The sequence below is a fragment of the Uloborus diversus genome, chromosome 10 (assembly GCF_026930045.1).
Source record: "Uloborus diversus isolate 005 chromosome 10, Udiv.v.3.1, whole genome shotgun sequence".
NCBI classification, from domain to species: domain Eukaryota; kingdom Metazoa; phylum Arthropoda; class Arachnida; order Araneae; family Uloboridae; genus Uloborus; species Uloborus diversus.
In genome coordinates, this window is record NC_072740.1 from 63,601,149 (window position 1) to 63,620,167 (window position 19,019).

General features: G+C 33.8%; 1 protein-coding gene across 1 annotated transcript; it reads left to right on the top strand.

Moving 5' to 3' along the window:
* Positions 1 to 4,101: 4,101 nt before the first annotated feature.
* Positions 4,102 to 18,792, top strand: LOC129231029 (serine proteinase stubble-like). Its single transcript, XM_054865276.1, has 7 exons — positions 4,102 to 4,180; positions 7,215 to 7,472; positions 9,622 to 9,698; positions 14,061 to 14,146; positions 15,001 to 15,281; positions 17,885 to 18,042; positions 18,637 to 18,792. Exons 1-7 carry the CDS (start codon positions 4,102 to 4,104, stop codon positions 18,790 to 18,792), a joined length of 1,095 nt encoding a protein of 364 aa, XP_054721251.1.
* Positions 18,793 to 19,019: the final 227 nt, after the last annotated feature.

A 19,019-nucleotide genomic window follows, 5' to 3' on the forward strand; every position in this document is an offset into this window, starting at 1 on the left:
AAGAAGTCTAAAAGGGTAAATGTGGTTCTTAGGCAAGAAAAATAATGGAAAGAGCCTTAACTGTGTTTGTAGGAATGATGATATGGGGCTATGCTATAAACTTGGCGAACGATAACTGTGTTATAATGCTTCCTCTTCCAGCACACACTGAACTTCGTTCACAGCCCTTAGACGTGGCCTTTTTCAAGCCTCTGTCCACATATTTTAATCGAACCTGTGATACGTGAATACGAGAACTTCCAATGATGCCCATTACCCAATATAAAATAATAAAAGTGTTATGTGACTCTTATGGACGAACTACAAGCGTGGCCAATATTCGGTGAATGGATTCTCTAGAGGAGGGTTTGACCTGTTAGTACAATTGTGCTTAATGACAGCGACTTTGCAGCAACTGTGTCAAAAGTTAGTAGTCTAGATGAGACTACCAAAGTAAACATGTTACATGTTTGGTGTCAGCTGTTCAAGACGCACAAGAACAATGTACGGATAAAATTAATACAAGTTCCGAGGATTCAGTGGCTAGTTCTCATCAAGTTATGATCGTCGGTTCTATTGATGATTTTGTTAAGGTGGCACACATATTACCTTTGCATAAAAAATGGAAGGCAGAAGAAGGAAACCTATTTCGGAAAACGCTCTAACGTCATCGTCACAGAAAAAGGACACAGAGCAGAAAAAGCCGCAAAAGAAGGAGCAAAAACCACACAAAACAACTGGTACTGCAATATTTACCATAGAGATAAAGTGCAAAGCATGATTTAGAGCATGAAATGCCATCAGTGGGTTCATCAGCACTGCGCCAAGTTAGCCCAAAGCAAAAGAAATTCTATTGCAAATCCAGTAAAAAGGCTATACAATTCATATGCAAGTTATTTTATCATTTACTGTTACGGTCCAATTTAGGAAGCGCATTGTTCAATATAGGCGCATATATTCCTAAATTGGACTTTTGCAACTTTATCAAAAATATATATTTTTCAATTATCGTCATAATTGTAGAAAATGTAAGTACCTATATCGGTTTCTAATTAAATTTGGCTTCAGATGTCCAATTTTTTATTTTTGTTTTGCTTTACATTTAGCGACACAGGCTTCTTGTTCTTAGGGGGTCCAATATAGACGGTTTTCCCCTATTTCCATTACTGCTAAATTTTTATAAATTTTCTAACGTCTGCACTGTCGGTATAATTTACGTTTGCAAAAAATAAAGTTCAAACCAAACATAATTTGAAATATAGCTTCACTCTGATAACTTAAAAATCGATTAAGCGATTAACCCTCTCTTTGTTGTAATAAGGTGATAACTCCTTCCTTTTCAAGGAAAAATTTGCTTTTTCAAAGTCAGACGCCTTGTGAATGTATAGTACCAGAGCCACACTATATATATTCAATAGTTGCGTTTCTCGTGTGGTAGATGGGCTAACCACAAAAAATGAGTCCCTTGTCCGAAGATACTAAATTTTAATTATCTCAGGAGACTGGCATGTTATTCTCATTTTTAATTTGTAAATTTCAATGACAACACTAGCCTGGAAAGATATTGCTGCCTCCAAAGTTTGAATGTTTTAGGGATATTTTCAGCATTCTGAAATTGAATTCGAAGCCAGAAACTTCCTTTGACGTACCATTTATTTTTAAAAGCAGGGGGAGGGGTTAAGGTTCATTCGACTTAAAAAAATAATATTTCTTATGTTTACTATTTGTTTTCTATAATTAGTACGTAATATAGTGACATTTGAAGAGCAATCTGTGAAATTTTCATTAAGATTAATGAAGAAATGAGCCATTGACAGCGTTTCTCAACAGACGTCTAAAAAAGAAAAAAAAAAGACGTTTCATTTCGGTGACATTCAAATCTAATCACTGGATCATCTGAAAACAAAAAAACTAAAACGAATTTGTTATTCATTAAGTTTCTTCTGGTAACATCGTCTAGTTTGATTTATTTAATAGCTAGCTGCAACGCCCGGCTTTGCCCGGTCTACTTTGAAAATAAAAGTTACGTCAAGTGACGCGTGTTCAACAATAAAACTTAAATGATAGAAAAAAATAATACAGACGAGTTCCGACTTACGCGAGGGATGCGTTCCAAGACTCCTCGCGAAAGTTGAAATTTCGCGTTGTGGAAAAATATATGCATACAAATTTTTTAAAGCATACCAAATACTTTTAGGCACTTATAAACACCCCTCAAACTGCTATAAAGCATTCCTTAAACATTACAGTTTCTTCTATAAAGAACTGAACTTTTACTGTATTTAAAAAATAAAAAACTGTTATTCAACATGAAATACTTAAGATGCACAAAATGAATGACCAATGGGAATAAAAGATATAAAATAAAACAACACGGTACGCAACTGCATGCAGTAAAATTAAAATGATGCACAAAATAGTACTGTACAGTAGGGTGGATCGAAAAAAATGAAATTTCGAATCTTAATTTGGAATACCCACCAAAAGCTGTGCATGTGTAAGAACAATACACATGTAAAATATTTTCAAGTTTGAACAACTCCTTGAGGGTCCTACCAAGGCTTGAATTTCTCCAAAAATAGGGAAAAAGTTCAATTTTCCAAAATTTTTATGAAAATATAAAGGCTCAAAATTTTTGTTCTAATGCTATTAAAATGTTTCCTTTTAACACTCTTTTCATGTATCTTCAAAGTTATTTACATTATTTGCAGTATTAGATTCGCACACAAGTTCGTAAAATTTCGTGAAATTTCTAAAAACCGACTTTTTTTCAAGCCTTTTTTTACATTGCAATATTTTTTCTTTTAAAGTCCAATTTTTTTGCAATGACTGCAGAATGCAGTTTTAAATGGAAATGAAATTATACTTTATTATATTAACAGCCCAGCACCTACGACAAGGAGCGTAATTGCTTCAAACTGGACCAGTGGTAAATTATCGCACCTGTCTAGCAATTTACCTATTGGTCCTGCGAAAATTCACATGAACCAGCAGTTTCAACATCAAGTAATGTGAACAGGTTGAGCAAAGGCTGATCGTATGCAGTTCGCAGATTAACCATGGGACAGGATGTCCAATTTTATTCTCTATGGCCGCAATTGCATTGTTCTTTTTTCTGGTATTCGTGGCCGTGCCATCACAGTCAAACGCTAAAAGATCCTTAAAGCTTAAACAAATTTTCAGTTCAAAAATCACATTGCTGTCGCGACATGTTTTCCAGTTCCAGAAGTTGGCGTCACATGACCCAAATAAAGAGAATTGGATTTTTCAACCATGGTTTCCTCGCTTTTTATTCTTCTATGGTATCTGCCTCCAACTATTTCTTTTTGTCATAGTTTTGTCTTTTCGGCTATCGAAAAATGTAATTTTCAAACCCTTTCACTTCTAGTTTGCAGGTTTTGAAGAAAAGCAAGTACTTCGTCTGTAACACCTGTGACACTTCTGTCGCTGTCTTCGAATTTTATTCCTATCAACGACTTTAGAACGATAATTATTTGACACAGTACCAAAATCCTGTAATGTTTCTGAAGCAATTGCTGCAGCACATCGCACATCTGTCAGAAATGCCGTACTGGTAGCACACTCTTGATAGCGTTGGCAAAGAAAGCCTCATTTGTTCCACTTTTGAAGTGACATCAACGCCAAAAGATGTTGATGGCTCTGTTGGCGGCAGTATAGCCGTTGCAAATTTTTCTTCTTCTGAAATTGAAACAAAACTTTGCTGTTCTTCATCAATGTTATTACACCATCTCGCTGCGTAAGTGAAAATCTGAAAAAAATATTGATCCTGTCATTCAACGAAATGCCTATTTTTGCCACCCGGAAAATATTCTCTTAACAGTGATCACTGATGAGAACTGGCTTTGCGAAGATTTTGAAGGCCAGACAAGTGGCTTCTGTTCATGAAGAAATAAGAGAATTATATAATTCAAGGATTAACTTTAATGCATCAGACTACTCTGATGTTATCAGCCGGCAAGAATGTGCAATAACTGCCACCTTTCTCCTATTTTAGTTGGCATATCTAATGAAAGTCTTCAACAATAGATTGAAAACACCAACGCCAATTTTGCGTTCGTTTAGTTCTCCTGTCACACTCAGGTGGTGGAATGCTGTGCTAATATGGTGACAGAAGCTTCTTTGTTTATGATTAGTCAGACGGCAAGAGCTGGCTTGATAGGAGCAAAAATCAAATCTCGAAGTATCATGTCATCATTTGAATCAAAAAATGATTTCAAAGAGGTTTCATGAATGTATGTGACGAACTGACTATTTTCTGTGGCTTTAACTAACTGATACTTTTCAAGTCCCTCATTTTGTGAAATATTGATGCTTATATGTCAGAGCGACTGTGTGTGAGTAAATATACATTATTTGTAGTCAATGCACTTCTCTCTATATTTTTTTAGTTAATACAGCTAAATCATTTTGATAGTTTACTTCTAATGTAAAATAAGTAATAAATTTATACTTAATACATGTGGCTCGGCAGATGGAAAAGGTAGAATGGAACTCGAAATGCAGCCACCTATTTTTAGTGGATGCTGGACTGTTAATGTAATAAAGTTTAACTTCACTTCCGTTTAAAACTGCATTCTGTACAGGCGTTTTAAAAAAGAAAACTGGACTTAAAAGAAGAAATATTGCAATGTGCAAAAAAGCTTAAAAAAAGTCAGTTTTTGGTTAATTTCGCGAAACTTAACGGCTTATGTGCGAACTTAATGGTGCAAAGACTGTTAATAATTGTGAAGATATATGCAAAGAGTGTCCAAAGGAAGCATTTTAACCGTATTGTTACAAAAATTTTAAACACAAGTATTTTCATAAAAATTTTGGAAAATTGAGCTTTTTTTCTATTTTTGGAGAAATTGAAGCCTTGGTAGGACCCTCAAAGAGTTGTTCAAACCTGATAATATTTTACATGTGTGTTGTACTTACACATGCACAGCTTTTGGCGGGTATTCCAAATTAAGATTCAAAATTTCGTTTTTTTCGATCCACCCTACTGCACAGTAGATACAGAAGCAATATTTACGAGTTAAAAAATGAGGATACTAGTGATGATTTATGCTCCAAGATCAGATCGTTATTCTTATCTAATACATTTCTAAATACGCTTCACCTTTTATTAAAAACGTTTCAATTTGTTGCTACATCTCCTCTACCTGATCTTTTTATTAATCCACAATGCAAGAGCGTGCGTAGCTTCCATTTTCATAATTTTTACTTTGCTAGACTGCTCTGCAAGCTTCAATATTGAAACTAAGTTCTAAACTTTTACGGATATCTTTTTGTTTTGACTTTTAATTGTACATATGGAAGATTCACTCATACTTATTGTTACGCTACCTTCGACGTTTTGTAATTTTTCAAGCATATCGAGAATCTTATTCTTTTTAAATTTTTTTATCAGAAAATTTCTTTTTCTTCAAATTTTCAAACTTAGACTAGTTTGGCGTGGGAACTTTGGCTGTCAGTGATGCTCAAAGGGACGTAATAACATTCACGAAATCAATATTTAGTAGCCAATAACGAAGCTAATACTTCCTTCTAAAAAAATACATGTTGTGGGCGGAAAATTCACGTTAGCTCTAAAATTCGTTACTCGTGAAAAATTCGCGTTATAGCCATTTCGCGTAAGTCGGATCGCGTTGTAACGGGAGTCGACTGTAATAAAAAATACTGTGATTTTTTTCACTTTAAAATAATGACGCTAAAAAAGGTAACGGCAAATATAAATGTCCCGATTGAATTAAACGCAACTCTCCATTAATACTACTAAAATTGTTGATTATCTACTGCTGGCAGTACAACAAATAAATAACTGACCCAAAAAAATCAAAAGGGGAAATTTTTAAATTCATCCACTAGAGGAAAAGCCTCAACACGCAGACGATAAATTTCCGATTTAAAATTGATTTTCCCTAACTTAAAAATGCTTATAACTTTTCTCCTGGTGATTGTATTCAGTGATGTTCCCATCAGTTATTTTGAGATGTACTCCCAATAATCCATTATTCAGAATATGTGTATGCGATCATACACATAATAAATCTAAAAAATGTTTGAGAGTATACGAATTACATGGAGTTATACCCTTTGAGAAGACAACTGATTTTAGGGACTTTGTAGTTTTATTTCCATTTATTTCCATGGAGAAAAAAAAATCTGCTAGAGGGTCTTCTAAGAGGGTTTTTCGCGGGATTTTGAATGAGATTGAAATTGAACCGATTGGATAATTATTTCGGGTAGAAAGAGCCATTTAATGCCTTTTCGGGTCCTAAAATTAAAACTTGAACGGTTCGGTACTTTTTTGGCTTTAGAAAACCCCCTTACGTTCCCTGTCGAGTGCCCAAGTACCTGCCAAATTTGGTCGAGATCCGACGTAAACTGGATTTATGTAAGAAACATACATACACACACATATATTTGCGCATATAGTCTTTGTTTTCTTGGATATAGGTTTTTTATTTTTACAGCGATTAGAAGCCAAAATACCGGTTTTTATCACAAAATTAAAAATGTTGCTGATTTAAAATTACATTTTTTTTTTTTTCAATCCACGTTGTTGCCTGTAGAAATTATTTGACAAATTAAACCTTTTTTTTTTTTAAGTTTTAAATGATCTATTGATTAGTTATGAGGGGTACCGCAGTGAAACCTTTCTCTCTCTCTCTCTCTCTCTCTCTCTCTCTCTCTTGAGATGCCCACGGAAAACGCTGACAATGGCTCAATTCTGCATAAAAATTTATGAACATTTCACATAACATTCTTCAAATGTTACTTTATTGTAAATAGTTATTAGCTGTTTCGTTAAAACAAATTATCGAAAATATGTTTTTCTTTTTTATCGAACCAACTTTACTCCCTCTTTAATTTATTTTCCTCCCACAGCGTAACTTCCATACGTCCAGTAATTATCTAACTAAATTCAGCAAATTGTCTACATTAAATATTTTTTTTAGCTTTAAAATAAAAAAAGTACATTATGAAATTATTTGTGATGAAATTCGCTCAATTATCTAATACGTATAACGTAATTTAACAAAAAAAAACTTACCTAATACAAGTAAGCGGATTAAAAAATTCGGATTCAGAACAAAAATCATATTTTTTACTTTAGGCAACAAACAAAATGTTTAAAGTCACAGACTAGTGCTTTTAACCTTTTATTTAATAATTGATATAATTTTTTACACATATGCAACATAGTTAATAAAATTCTTTTTCTCCAGAAGCTATGGAAATTGATGAAAAAATGTCTTTCTTACGTCCCTCCAATGTCATTCGAAATTTTTTCAAACCTAAAAAAGTGCCTCTATTCTCCGGTTGCCCAACTAATACACAGTGCTCCTTTATCTTATCTTGCTGGTGGAGTGGGGACTCAGTTGGAACTTCGTGTGGACCCCTCTTCTTTTGTTGTGGAAGTCAGGATAGCAGAGATGACCAACATGTACATCAGCTCTACTATGGTCCTGTTAGAAATGATCCAGGTAATGAAAGCACGGCTATGATGACTTTGATTGCTGTAATCAGTCACTTTTTATTCGTACCTATTTCTAACCCTTCATTATAAGTCGTGAAAGCAGAAATTGCCTAAAAAAAACAACACAGTTTGGTTGCTAGCACGGAACGTATAAGTCAGTCAGAACTCCTTTGAATTGGATTTCAATATCATTCACGAAACTTATTACTGCAAAAAAAAAAATATCGCAGGATGATAGATAAGAGCACAGAATACGCTTTCCTCAATTAAAACTAGCTGGATCAAGAAAATAATAATAATGAGCGTAAAATGAAATTCAGGAGTCTGAGATTAGAAACATTTAAGTTTGAAAAATTAAATCAAAAATTGTATCTAAACATTTTCAAAAATCAGGAGGAGGTTTGTTCACACGGGGAGAACAGAAAAATAACTGTTTTCATTTTATAAATCAATCATTTGCATTTCAACAAATGAAAGAATCAGGAAGAGTGGCATAGACTTCACAGATTTTGCGTTATTTCCCTAATTTAGACTTTATAAGAGTGCAAACCTATAGTATATTCATTATGCTATTTAAAAAACATACAAACACAGCAAAATACAAAAAAAAAAGATTTCTTTATATATTTTAAAACTAACATTTTTTGTCCTACACCTTTATAAGGGAGGACTGGGACAGAGTTTGAAAAGGTTTAATTTGACAAATAATATATTTTTAGTAGTTAAAACCAGGACTGCGGAGTCGGAAGAAAAATAACAGACTCCGTATCCGGCTCCAACTCCGGGAACTTTAGAGACTTTGACTCCAACTTCTTTATACCAAAATCAGTTCGACTCCGACTCTGTTTGTACTGGCAGAGTTGCGGACTTGGAAGAAAATGACCGACTCCGGCTCTTGAAAATTTAAGTATTTGATTTTTGGCTCGGACTCCGACTCCTTTACTTTAAAATCAGTCCGACTCTGACTCCGAAGCTAAAGTGGATCAAGTCCATGAACAACTTCACCCACTTTAACTCTAAACGCCTTATTTAACGAAAAGTACTCTTATCTGGCTCTTATATTAGCGTTCAGAGCTAAAATGAATCTAGTCATTCATGATTTACTTTAGCTCTGAACGCCTCATAATGTGAATCCGTATCAAGAAATTGATATAATAATATACAGGGTGTTCCGTTTTAACGTGCGAGTCCTTTTATCCCCTCAAGTCAACCGTTAGTCCTAGGTGTATACTTTCAATTGCAAAAGTGTTCAAAATCAGATGCAGAGTTAAGATACTGAAAGTTGGAAGCAAAGGAAAAAATGAGTCAAAAAATACGAAAGTTAACTTTTTATACTGACCCTAGGTCCCCTAACTAATATTAAGAGAAATAATCTCCATTGAAAATTATTACTAACACAAAAAACTTGACATTTGTGCTATAAAAACTCAAGGAGATATTCCAGTTTAAAGTTTTAAAAGCCCATACAGAAGATGAGATTGGATCATATCGCTCTTTCAGAAGAATGACAATTCGTCAAAGTAAGAAAAACAAGATATTTATATTTTTCATTGCTATTCAAAAATAAATGCAAATGTTATGCCGTGATACGCAAAAACACACTACAAAACCTCGAATAATTTGAAAAATCACACTCTATGCACACATGTAATTTTAAACACTTGTTAACCGCTATATTTTCCCCCAAGAGGGTGTTAATGAGGGCGAGTGAAAAGTGGTGTAAGTCACAAAATGCTGCGTTTTATATCTCGGTGAATATTGGTCGTACCAATTTCAAACTTTTTGTGTTGGAATTATTTTTCAATGGAGATTATTTTCCTAAATATTAGTCAGGAGAACTGGGGCCCGTATAAAAAGTTAAATTTTGTATTTTTTGACTCATTTTTATTTTTACTTCAAACTTTCAATATCTGATTTTGAACATTTTTGCAGTTGTAAGTATAACTCTAGGACTAACTATTGCGAAAATAAAAGTCTTGCAGGTTAAAACGGAACACCCTATATAAGGGTGACTAGTCATACACGAGTAATATCATCAAAACCTCAGCGGCGGCTCCAATTGCAAATGCAAATGTAAAAAGTTCAACTATTTAAGCTCATGCATTACATATTGTTGTAAATCTATTTCAAATTGTTGCCTATTTTTTATTGCATAGTATGTGGCAGAAGTTCAACTGCAACAAGCAGAATAGTTGGAGGTGAAGATGCAGCGTTTGGACAGTTCCCTTGGCTGGTAAAGATTTTGGATTTTGAATTCCTTTATTTATTCCTCCAGTACTCCTCAAATTCGGGTTTACAGCACATATTTAATACCCTTACTTCTAAACAACAATATTGAGTTCTTAAATGCGTAATTAAGAGGTAAAATTTTTAAATTTGAAATCTTTTAGAATCGACTTTTGAGCTGTTACCTCGTTAACAAGTTTGATATGAATGAGCCATCTATATTTTTAAGAAAATAAAAACATAAACTAATGATTTTTAATAACCATTTGGTAAAATAAAACAATCTTTTCGGTTAAAAAGATATATTGTTGTGAAAAACCTGTTTCCACCGTGTTGTTATCCCATATATTGATGACAACTTGTATTCAATGTAAATTATATGTACTCGTTTTCTTAAACTTTAATAGAACGTAGAAAATTTTTAACTTTTAATACACTGAAAAACAGAAAGTAGATGATCATTTTTATTTTTAAAACTTACTCTTTTAACAAACAAAAATATCTAAATTAAAACTTTTCATAAAATTTAAAACCAGAATGCAAAGTACAAACATCATTGGAGCAGATGCGTAGAAAAAGACTTGCGTTTCTGAATAAATTCTAAACGAAAAACAAACCGTGTGGTGAGACTTCTATAAATTTAGATTTGTTATAACCTTTGTGAAGGACTTTGAGAAATACTCTAGAGAAGCGGATTAAAATGTTGAGTAAGATGTGTGAGGAAAAAGCGAAAATACTTTAGTCCAATAGAATTATAAGTTTTTAAGTCAATTTATATCTACAATATATATTTACAATAACCAGTGTTCTAGAACAGCGGTGTACGTGCACGTAACGAACTAATACAGGAGATTAAAAAGGTTCTTAGTTTGTGGTCACAGAAATTGATATTCTTGTTTAGCTAATTATGAAATGTTTAAAATACTATTGAAAGTCTAGTAAGCAAAAGTAACTTTTGGTGAAAAACACATTTAAAAAAAATGATCCGTCCTTTTTGCCTATGAGGGCAGTATAGCACAAGTCATTACACAAATGTCATGTAGATTCTATCATGTTGCCATTTCACCATTGTTGGTACACTTTGATCATGGCCGTCATCAGTCAGTTTTGTATTCAAGATTTTTTAAACGTCATATCATTGGTCCAAAAGACAAAAGCAAGTCTTTCTTTCAATGATATTCTTATCATTATTCCACTTACTCCTGTCAAGAAAAATGAAATGTTTTGCAAAAGTCAATAATTGACATCATATTTGCTGACCATGAGTACGTATCCAATTAGTTGTTTTTCCTCCTAAGACAATTTTCGGAATTGGTGCATTTAATGCGACGTGCGTATCCAATGAACCACAACATTTGACATAGGGGAGTCGGGGGACACGTTGGTCCGCTTTTCTTTTTTCCATTTTTTATCTCGCCAAGATATTAAAGGAGCAGTTCGATTTTCTAACATTAGTTTCATTACATTTTCCTCATCATCCAAGATTTTTTTTTTTTTTTTTGGAAATATTCGATTTATTCGTTTTTTAGATTAATGTTTTAACAGAATCTTTGGAGGTGGACCAACTTGCCACAGGTACGTTGGTCTACATAACGCAAACAACTTCTGGTACAATTCAGTGATAAATATTGTCCAATATTGTAACTAATTTATTTTCTTTTGTGTTCAGAGCAAAAAACATCAAATTTAAAGATCAGTATAACCCATTAAATTAAACTAAATATTAAATTAACAAAAAATTTTTGCTTCGTCGCTATTTATGCCGGAACATCCAGATGTTCGCCAAAATCACCTCAACTTCGTTTTTTCATCAACTTCACTGCTGCTATCACTAGATTTTTTTTTTATTTCGAATTCTTCTGAAGGTTTTCGTTTTAGTGGTTTTCTAAAAGTGGATCAATAGGGATATCCGGGGTTCTTGATCAGAAAAAATGACATTGTAATAATATTCTTCTTTATGACAAAAAATAAAAGAAAATTCAAATTAATGTGAACTAAAATTACTTAATTTAGGAGAGGAATTCGATTCATCACTTCAATCTGATAAGCATTGCTGAAATAGGGGGAAAAGGTGCACAATGGGGCAGTTTTAATTTATTTTGTTATAATTTCTTTAATCCTAGTTTTAAGTTAGTTAAAGAAATTTGATTACAGAACATGATTATAGAGCTATTTATCTGTCACTGTATTTTTTTTTTTTTTCATAATTTTTCTTTGTTGCATTCCTTTTTAAAAAAAAATGTTTCCCAAAGGCTCTCAAGTTGTCCCATTGTGCTCCAAATGGGAGCACAGTAAGGCAAGGCTTGGGTTACAATGAGACATGGAGAAAGGTTCATAAAAATCAGCTATATCATAACAAATATCATTATTATTAAATACAGGTAGAGGTATACATAACACACAAGAAATATGAATGTAGTTTTTAACCGACAAAAAGTAAAAATAATTGGAGTAAAAAAGCCCATCTGTGAGTTGAAAAATTATCTCGTGAAGTATCATTTAATGCATTGAAAATAATTAAGTTACGTTAAATACGACATATATCAGACAGTGAGAAGCAAAGGAATGTAAATGGGTGTTATGAAGTTTTTGAGTAAAGCACGTTTAAAGTTCAGATCTTAGGTTGGCTTTCATTGAAAATTTTTGTTTAAATCATTCTGCATAGTGCTGGAGGTATAATAGGAAACTCTCCCACGGTATTTATAAATTCGAAAGTTGCATAAAATGTATCAATGAAACGAAGAAAATTTCATACATGTAATTAAAGAAAGTTTCAGCTTTAAATTAGTGCATTGATATTGATTATTTTAATACTAATTTATACTTCAAACTCATTACAAGTAATACAGGTACTTGTATAAATCATACCACAGAAATAGCGAAAATAGAAAGGACTACAGTTTCCCTACAAAATAAGTGAAAGTAACTAGTCTCCACGGCATTATCAAACATGCTAGCAACAATTTGGCATACTTTTTTTTTAATTTTTAGGAAAAACTCCATTTGTCCCACTGTACCCCGATCACCCCTAACATTCTCTGGAGTTGTTCAATTAACTTTACTGTGTGACCTCATTATTGGATTTAAAGGACGAAAGTGCTATTTTTCGATCGTTAATTAAAATTTTAAATTTAGGAGTATTAAAATTATTGCGACCGGTCCAACGTGCCAATAGATCCAACGAGTCCCGACTCCCCCTACACCTTATCAAATTGATGATATGGTAAGTTTCCTTAAATTTTAATAGTAGAAAGATCAGCCTCTGACTAAAAGGAAATTCATACTGTATCCAATTGCAAAGTAAGAGCGATATCTCCTGCTGCATAGCTCTACTTATGATGTTTTCATGGAAACATGAACAATTTTTATTTGGTTAAAATTTTTATTACATTAAGAGTCTAATCTGCCTCACTGATAGACTCTCGATCAGACACTTGAACTGCAGATTGAAGCATTCTTATTGGTTGAACAAGGCTTCGACCGGCGGTTTGACTGTCCCGTTAGGTCAGGTAGACGGTGAACATAGCGGTAAGCTGTAGTTCTTTCTTTTTCTTTTTTTTTAAGACATCAGCCTTGAAAAATTAAAGACAAAACTCATAGCTTAAAACCTAAACTTTTTGAATCCATTTAGGGTTCAGTCGGTTCATACAGGTTACTATAATCGGACATCCCAATTGCAAATGTATGCAATGGCCAAGAGCATTATACATAAAATATACGACAAATATATATGGTTTAAATATAAAACTTGAACATCAGTATTTTTGTTAATTATAAACATTATCACAGCTATATCAAAAATCAACATAAAATACAATATATAGTCTTGCTCTGAGAAGTTGATTTCCGTTCCGCTAAGGCATAAATGATTCCATTTATTGAAATGAGTTGAGTAGAGTGGGTCTCCGTTGCGAGAGCGGTTATTGACGTCGTGCCAATCAAAATATTTAACCTCATTCAACCCAAACATAAATGAGCTCGTCCAAGGTAAGCATCAAGTTAACAGAACCTACCGCACTATAATTTCATGTAAAAACTTAATATAGTTTATAAAAACAAATATTGGCAATTGTGAACAAAGGAATGTAAAACTTCATTCAGTATCATCCATTAGTACTCTTCTAAAACGGCGCATGAATTAATATATCAATTTGAAGGCTTTTATAGTTTTCTTATTTGTGTGCTATTTTAGCGTGGCTCTTATCACATGCACGTATATTGCTTTGCTTAGTTTCATAGCAATGTTGTTCATGAATATGAAATAAACCTTTCAGTAAGTATCCATTTCCATTTTATTTTTAAATGTACAAAAAGGAAATTTCTCTTACCATCGCGGGCGGTAGTCTGATTGAATCTTCTGAATTTATAGGCGTTTATCCAAGTGGGTGGCAGTCGTTGTGGAGGGGCACTAGTGGCTTGGCGACACGTCGTTACAGCTGGGCACTGCGTTGCAAAGTAAGTATTAATGTAGTTCATGTAATTTTCGACGATAGAGGACCTACATATGTTATTCTGATATCTTCTGCAATGACAATGAGGGATGCCAAACAAATTCTATAAAATTATCGTTCCTCTACAGCTTCAGTCTTATAGCATAACTCAAAAACCAAGTTCTCGGGGATCTTACATTTACATTTGGCTATATTTGCATTTACATTCACATTCACCTTGTTTAAAATTTCTCACATTTTTTCCTAAGCGCCAATAAGGTATTTTCTTTTACTCAAGCTAAAAGATATGTCTTCTTTACATTTCTCCATGTAGCATGTATTTAAGTAAAGTTAAACTTTTCAAAGGATGACATTCGCAAATTAACAATATTTTTCATTTTTTTTAAATCATCAAAATTAACAACTGAAATTTTAAAAAAATTACCGACTTTTTGTTTCCCTCCATAACACATGACACGACTATTTCGTAAATAAGTTCCTATAAAACCTGTGCATTGCAATTATGGTAAAGGTAAAGAATATGCTTTTAATGTTTTGCCTCGCAATTATGTTAAAGGTAAGACCTGCCACTATATTAGGGGAGCTGACTCATCCTATGCAAGTTGCTTCTAAATGATTTAGTGAGGATTTCATACATTTTCAGTTTTAATGGTTTATTTTTGAAGTAAAACATAGCACAGCAGTACGCTTAGTGAACAAATTTTATGATAACAGCAACGGGCATTTTTTTATTCTTCATAATTCTGATATATGCGTAAAAACAAACGATTCTGTAACTGTACATTGTAGATAATAAGCGAATTTTATGAAAGAATTCTATTTTGCTTATTTGATGCAAGTATATGTTTATTTCTGCAGAACTCAACACAATCCTGGCAACATCAAAGTCACGTTAGGTGATTATATCCTCAATTCGGACCTGGAAGGCCTTCCTAGTGAAAGTTTCGGTGTCGATGAGGTGAAAGTGCATCCAAAGTTTCGGTTCACACCACAGGCAGATCGCTTCGACGTGGCTGTGCTGTTACTGGATCGACCAGTTGGTTATCGCTTCAACATGAAACCCATCTGTTTGCCGGAAAAGGGCACCGACTTCTTGGGTGTAGTAGGATATGCTGCTGGATGGGGAGCCTTAGAGCCAGGTATGTCAACTTTTAAACGATGACCCTTTCAATGCTCGAATTGGGTGCAAGTGAATAAAGAACACACACAGAATCAAACGAGGATCCAAAGGTGGGTCATGGGAGTCATGACCCCCCTCCCTCCCCCCAAGTGGCGAAAGTTAGCCTGGCCTAAAGCTGCGTTTTTGGGATTTGTATTTTTTAAATACCTTTCAGGTCCCTATTTTTAACCAAAAATAACGCTCCTTTTGGGAACCCCTCCCCCCGGAGTGAACCTTTTGTGAATTGACTCCCTCTAAAATAAGGAGCTGAATCGGCCCTTGAATGGAATAAAAGTTCTCAGTTCCAAATTTTTGTAAAATGGAAATTCTAAACTGAAGCTTCAAGTGTTTTGTTTTCGTCGCATTTCCGTTCATCATGGGAAAAAAAAATGTGTCAAAATGAGCCATTAAATTGTATACTCTGGACGATCCACTTTGATTTTGGCACGTGTAACCGGGAATTTCTATTGGTTGTTAAAATACTGAAAAAAGTGCGAAGAAGTAGAAAAGTTCGATGCTTATAAACTCTCGATTTAGTCGCACATTAGTTCGACGGAAACACAATAAAATATTCTAAAACTGCACCCCATGGAGCAATTTTTTTATAACTTTGTCTCATAGGTGCTGGTGAACTAAAAAAGGGGAGGGTCAAAAAAGTGTGTGGGGTTAGAAGGCGTGGCCCCTGAAGCTTTTTTTTTTTTTTTTTGTAGAATTGGATTGTGTTAAAGGCTTTTAACATTTATGATTCTATGATCTCCAAAAAATGTGGTACGTGGCCTCAAAAATCGGGACGGATTGCCACCGCCGACTTTCCTCATCCAATTTTAAAATAAGCTGAGAAAAGTTCATTTATTTGGAATTTTTAATTGTTACTTTAGTGGAAAAAAATCAATCCTCTCCGTAAAAAATCATTTTTCTATCGATTAGTATTTTTTAACTCTGAAATGTGAGGCGGCAAGGCTCCTTTACTTTCAAAAATGTGGCGGTTGCCCCCCTTCCTCCCCACCCCATACGAGCCGCCTATGCATGTGTCTCAAATGTACTGACTCATGGCTTGAAAGAGTAATTGAATTTAAATCTTATCTTTTTTTTTTTTTTTGAAAATTATCAGTTTTGGCAGCGCTTAACTAAAAAATGTGAATAGAGCCCTTTACTCGTAGTTTCCAACATGAAGCTAAAATTACACCACATGCAGTATAACTACAATTGTATCTCACGGTTATTGACTAGTGGCTTACAGCGTAACTTGAGACCTTTTCATTTTTTTTTTTTTTTTTTAGTTTTTCAACTTTAACACCGTTTAACTACAAAAACAAAAAGTTGCCTGTGCTGTTCTATGTTTTTTTGAGCAGTATACTAAGGTGTGTATTAATTCCATAGGTATTCCCGTGGGCCACTCATGGATTTAGCAGATATTTGGGTAGAAAACAAGAAAAAAAAACAGCACTTTCAAATGACCTTTGCCCTCCATGTCATGAGTAACTTAGCACATGTTTTATGTTATTATGTATCTAGTATAGAAAATCTATCCATGTTCGAAGAAAATGTCGTGGATCACTTATTGCTTTAGAAGCAAAACAACCGCGTATTCACGACTTTAAACTTTGACCTGTACTGAAGAAAAAACAAGTCAAATTTATGAATGAAACTTCAGTTTTTCCAAGTCATAGTATTACTAACATATCCTGAAATTTTTATGTGAATTAAAGACATCAACTATCTCAAATTGTATAGTTTAAAAAAGAAAAAAAAACTTAATGTAACCAATCATTCAGCATGGACATGTAATGTGGCACAATTAGTGCTGATCTTAACCTTTTCAAAGAATAAATTTTTATTGCCAACTATTTATCACAAACGGACCCTTTCGTCTCCAATTAAGTTTTCAAAGAAGTAAGTTCTCTTGCATTCAATTGGTTCTCTTTCCGAAGAATATGTTGATGAGTTTTTTCTTCCGACATTTTAAACGGTTATGGTTAGATCCGTGTCTTTAAGTTAATGGTTTGATTGATTTTGATTTGGAAAATTTTTATCCATTGCTGCAGTAGAGAAACCTTAGAGCAGAAATTAGTAAATGCAGGGAGCTAGTTCAAGCATTGGTTTTGCAAAAGCTTAGACAAAGAGCTGAAATCACATGACTTCACAACGACGAATGGTTGACACGTTTTGCGTGAAACTGGCGAAAGAGACCTCTTTTTTTCCAATGCTTTGCTTTAAAATCTATCACGTGACTTGGTGTCTTTGCTTTGCGAGTGAAAGTCTTCACTCCCTTCATTTTATCCCTTCTCGATAAGACAAACTCTCCTGTCCTTAATTTTTCACAACATTGTACAGGATGTCTAAACTCATCGTAGCCTAAAACTGTTAAAGATGAGCAAGAAGTTCCGCTTAGAAAAATGCATTGAAATACGACATTAAAAAAGTAAAAAATTATAGGTTATGCAGTTAGAGTGGATAGATATATTTTTTATAAAAGTTGCGAAACATAACTTTTAATATATTCCTAGTCCTGAATAGCACAAAAAATTTACACGTACTAACGTAGGCAATTATTTTAAGTGTGATATATATTTGCCATTTCAGGTTCAAAGCTACGTCCAAAAATTCTCCAGCATGTTCCTGTGCCTATAATAAATAATAAAATGTGTGAAGGATGGCATAGAAGACGTGGTATAAATATTGTGATTTATGACGAAATGATGTGTGCTGGCTATGAATACGGCGGAAGGGATTCTTGTCAGGTATGAAAAGTTATTGAGTTTTTTGCCTTATTTTATGCACTAGAAAAATAGCAGTGGTATATTGTTCTAACGACGATTTCTGATAATCACATTCTATAGCCAATTCTGAATACGCCCTTGCCTACTTTTGTTCATATTGTATTGCATGGAGATTTTTTGTAATGTATTCGAACTTAAATGGAACCGATAAGTAAATATTTGTGCACTAAGTTTAATTGGCTAAGTGCATAAGTATTTTTATTTATTTTCCTCATGTGTTTTATGTTGCAATTAAAGGGGTCCATCCTCATGTCGCTGTTCCGATGGAACACTGACATAACTGCAAAATTAATTGAAAATAAGTTATTGTCGTCACTGGGTCCAAACGTGGTCGCCCCATACTGAGGAACACTGACAGATTTGTTTTTCAACTTTTAACCACCAGGGCAGTAACTCAACTTTGTTTCATTGTATGAGGTTGTTTCATGCATATTTGGTTCTACTGTAAACTTACACTTTCTGCAGTTGCGTCAGTGTTCCAACGGAACAGAGATGTATCTTAAAAAACGTAGTTTTGAATTAAATTTAATAACATTTTCTTTTATTTTCACTTAGGGAGATTCTGGTGGTCCACTGATGATCAACCATTATGGCATCTGGTACCTCGTGGGAATAGTATCAGCCGGTTATTCCTGTGCCAAACAATTCCAGCCGGGAATTTATCATCGAGTAAGCAGCACTTCGGACTGGATTTCTACAAACCTTTATTGAAGCATGAAAAGTCAATTTCTTCATGAACTCATAGAGCTGTACATTCATCATCATAGATATTATGCAGCAAACTTTATTGCGGGCAATAAAGAAAGACTGTTCTATCTCTGTAATTGTGATTCCATAAACTTTCAAAATACTTTACACTGTCAAGTAACGAACTACAAATTTCAGTCAAGAAGAAATAGAAGAACTATACTTCTGAATACCACTCTTCTCCGAACATG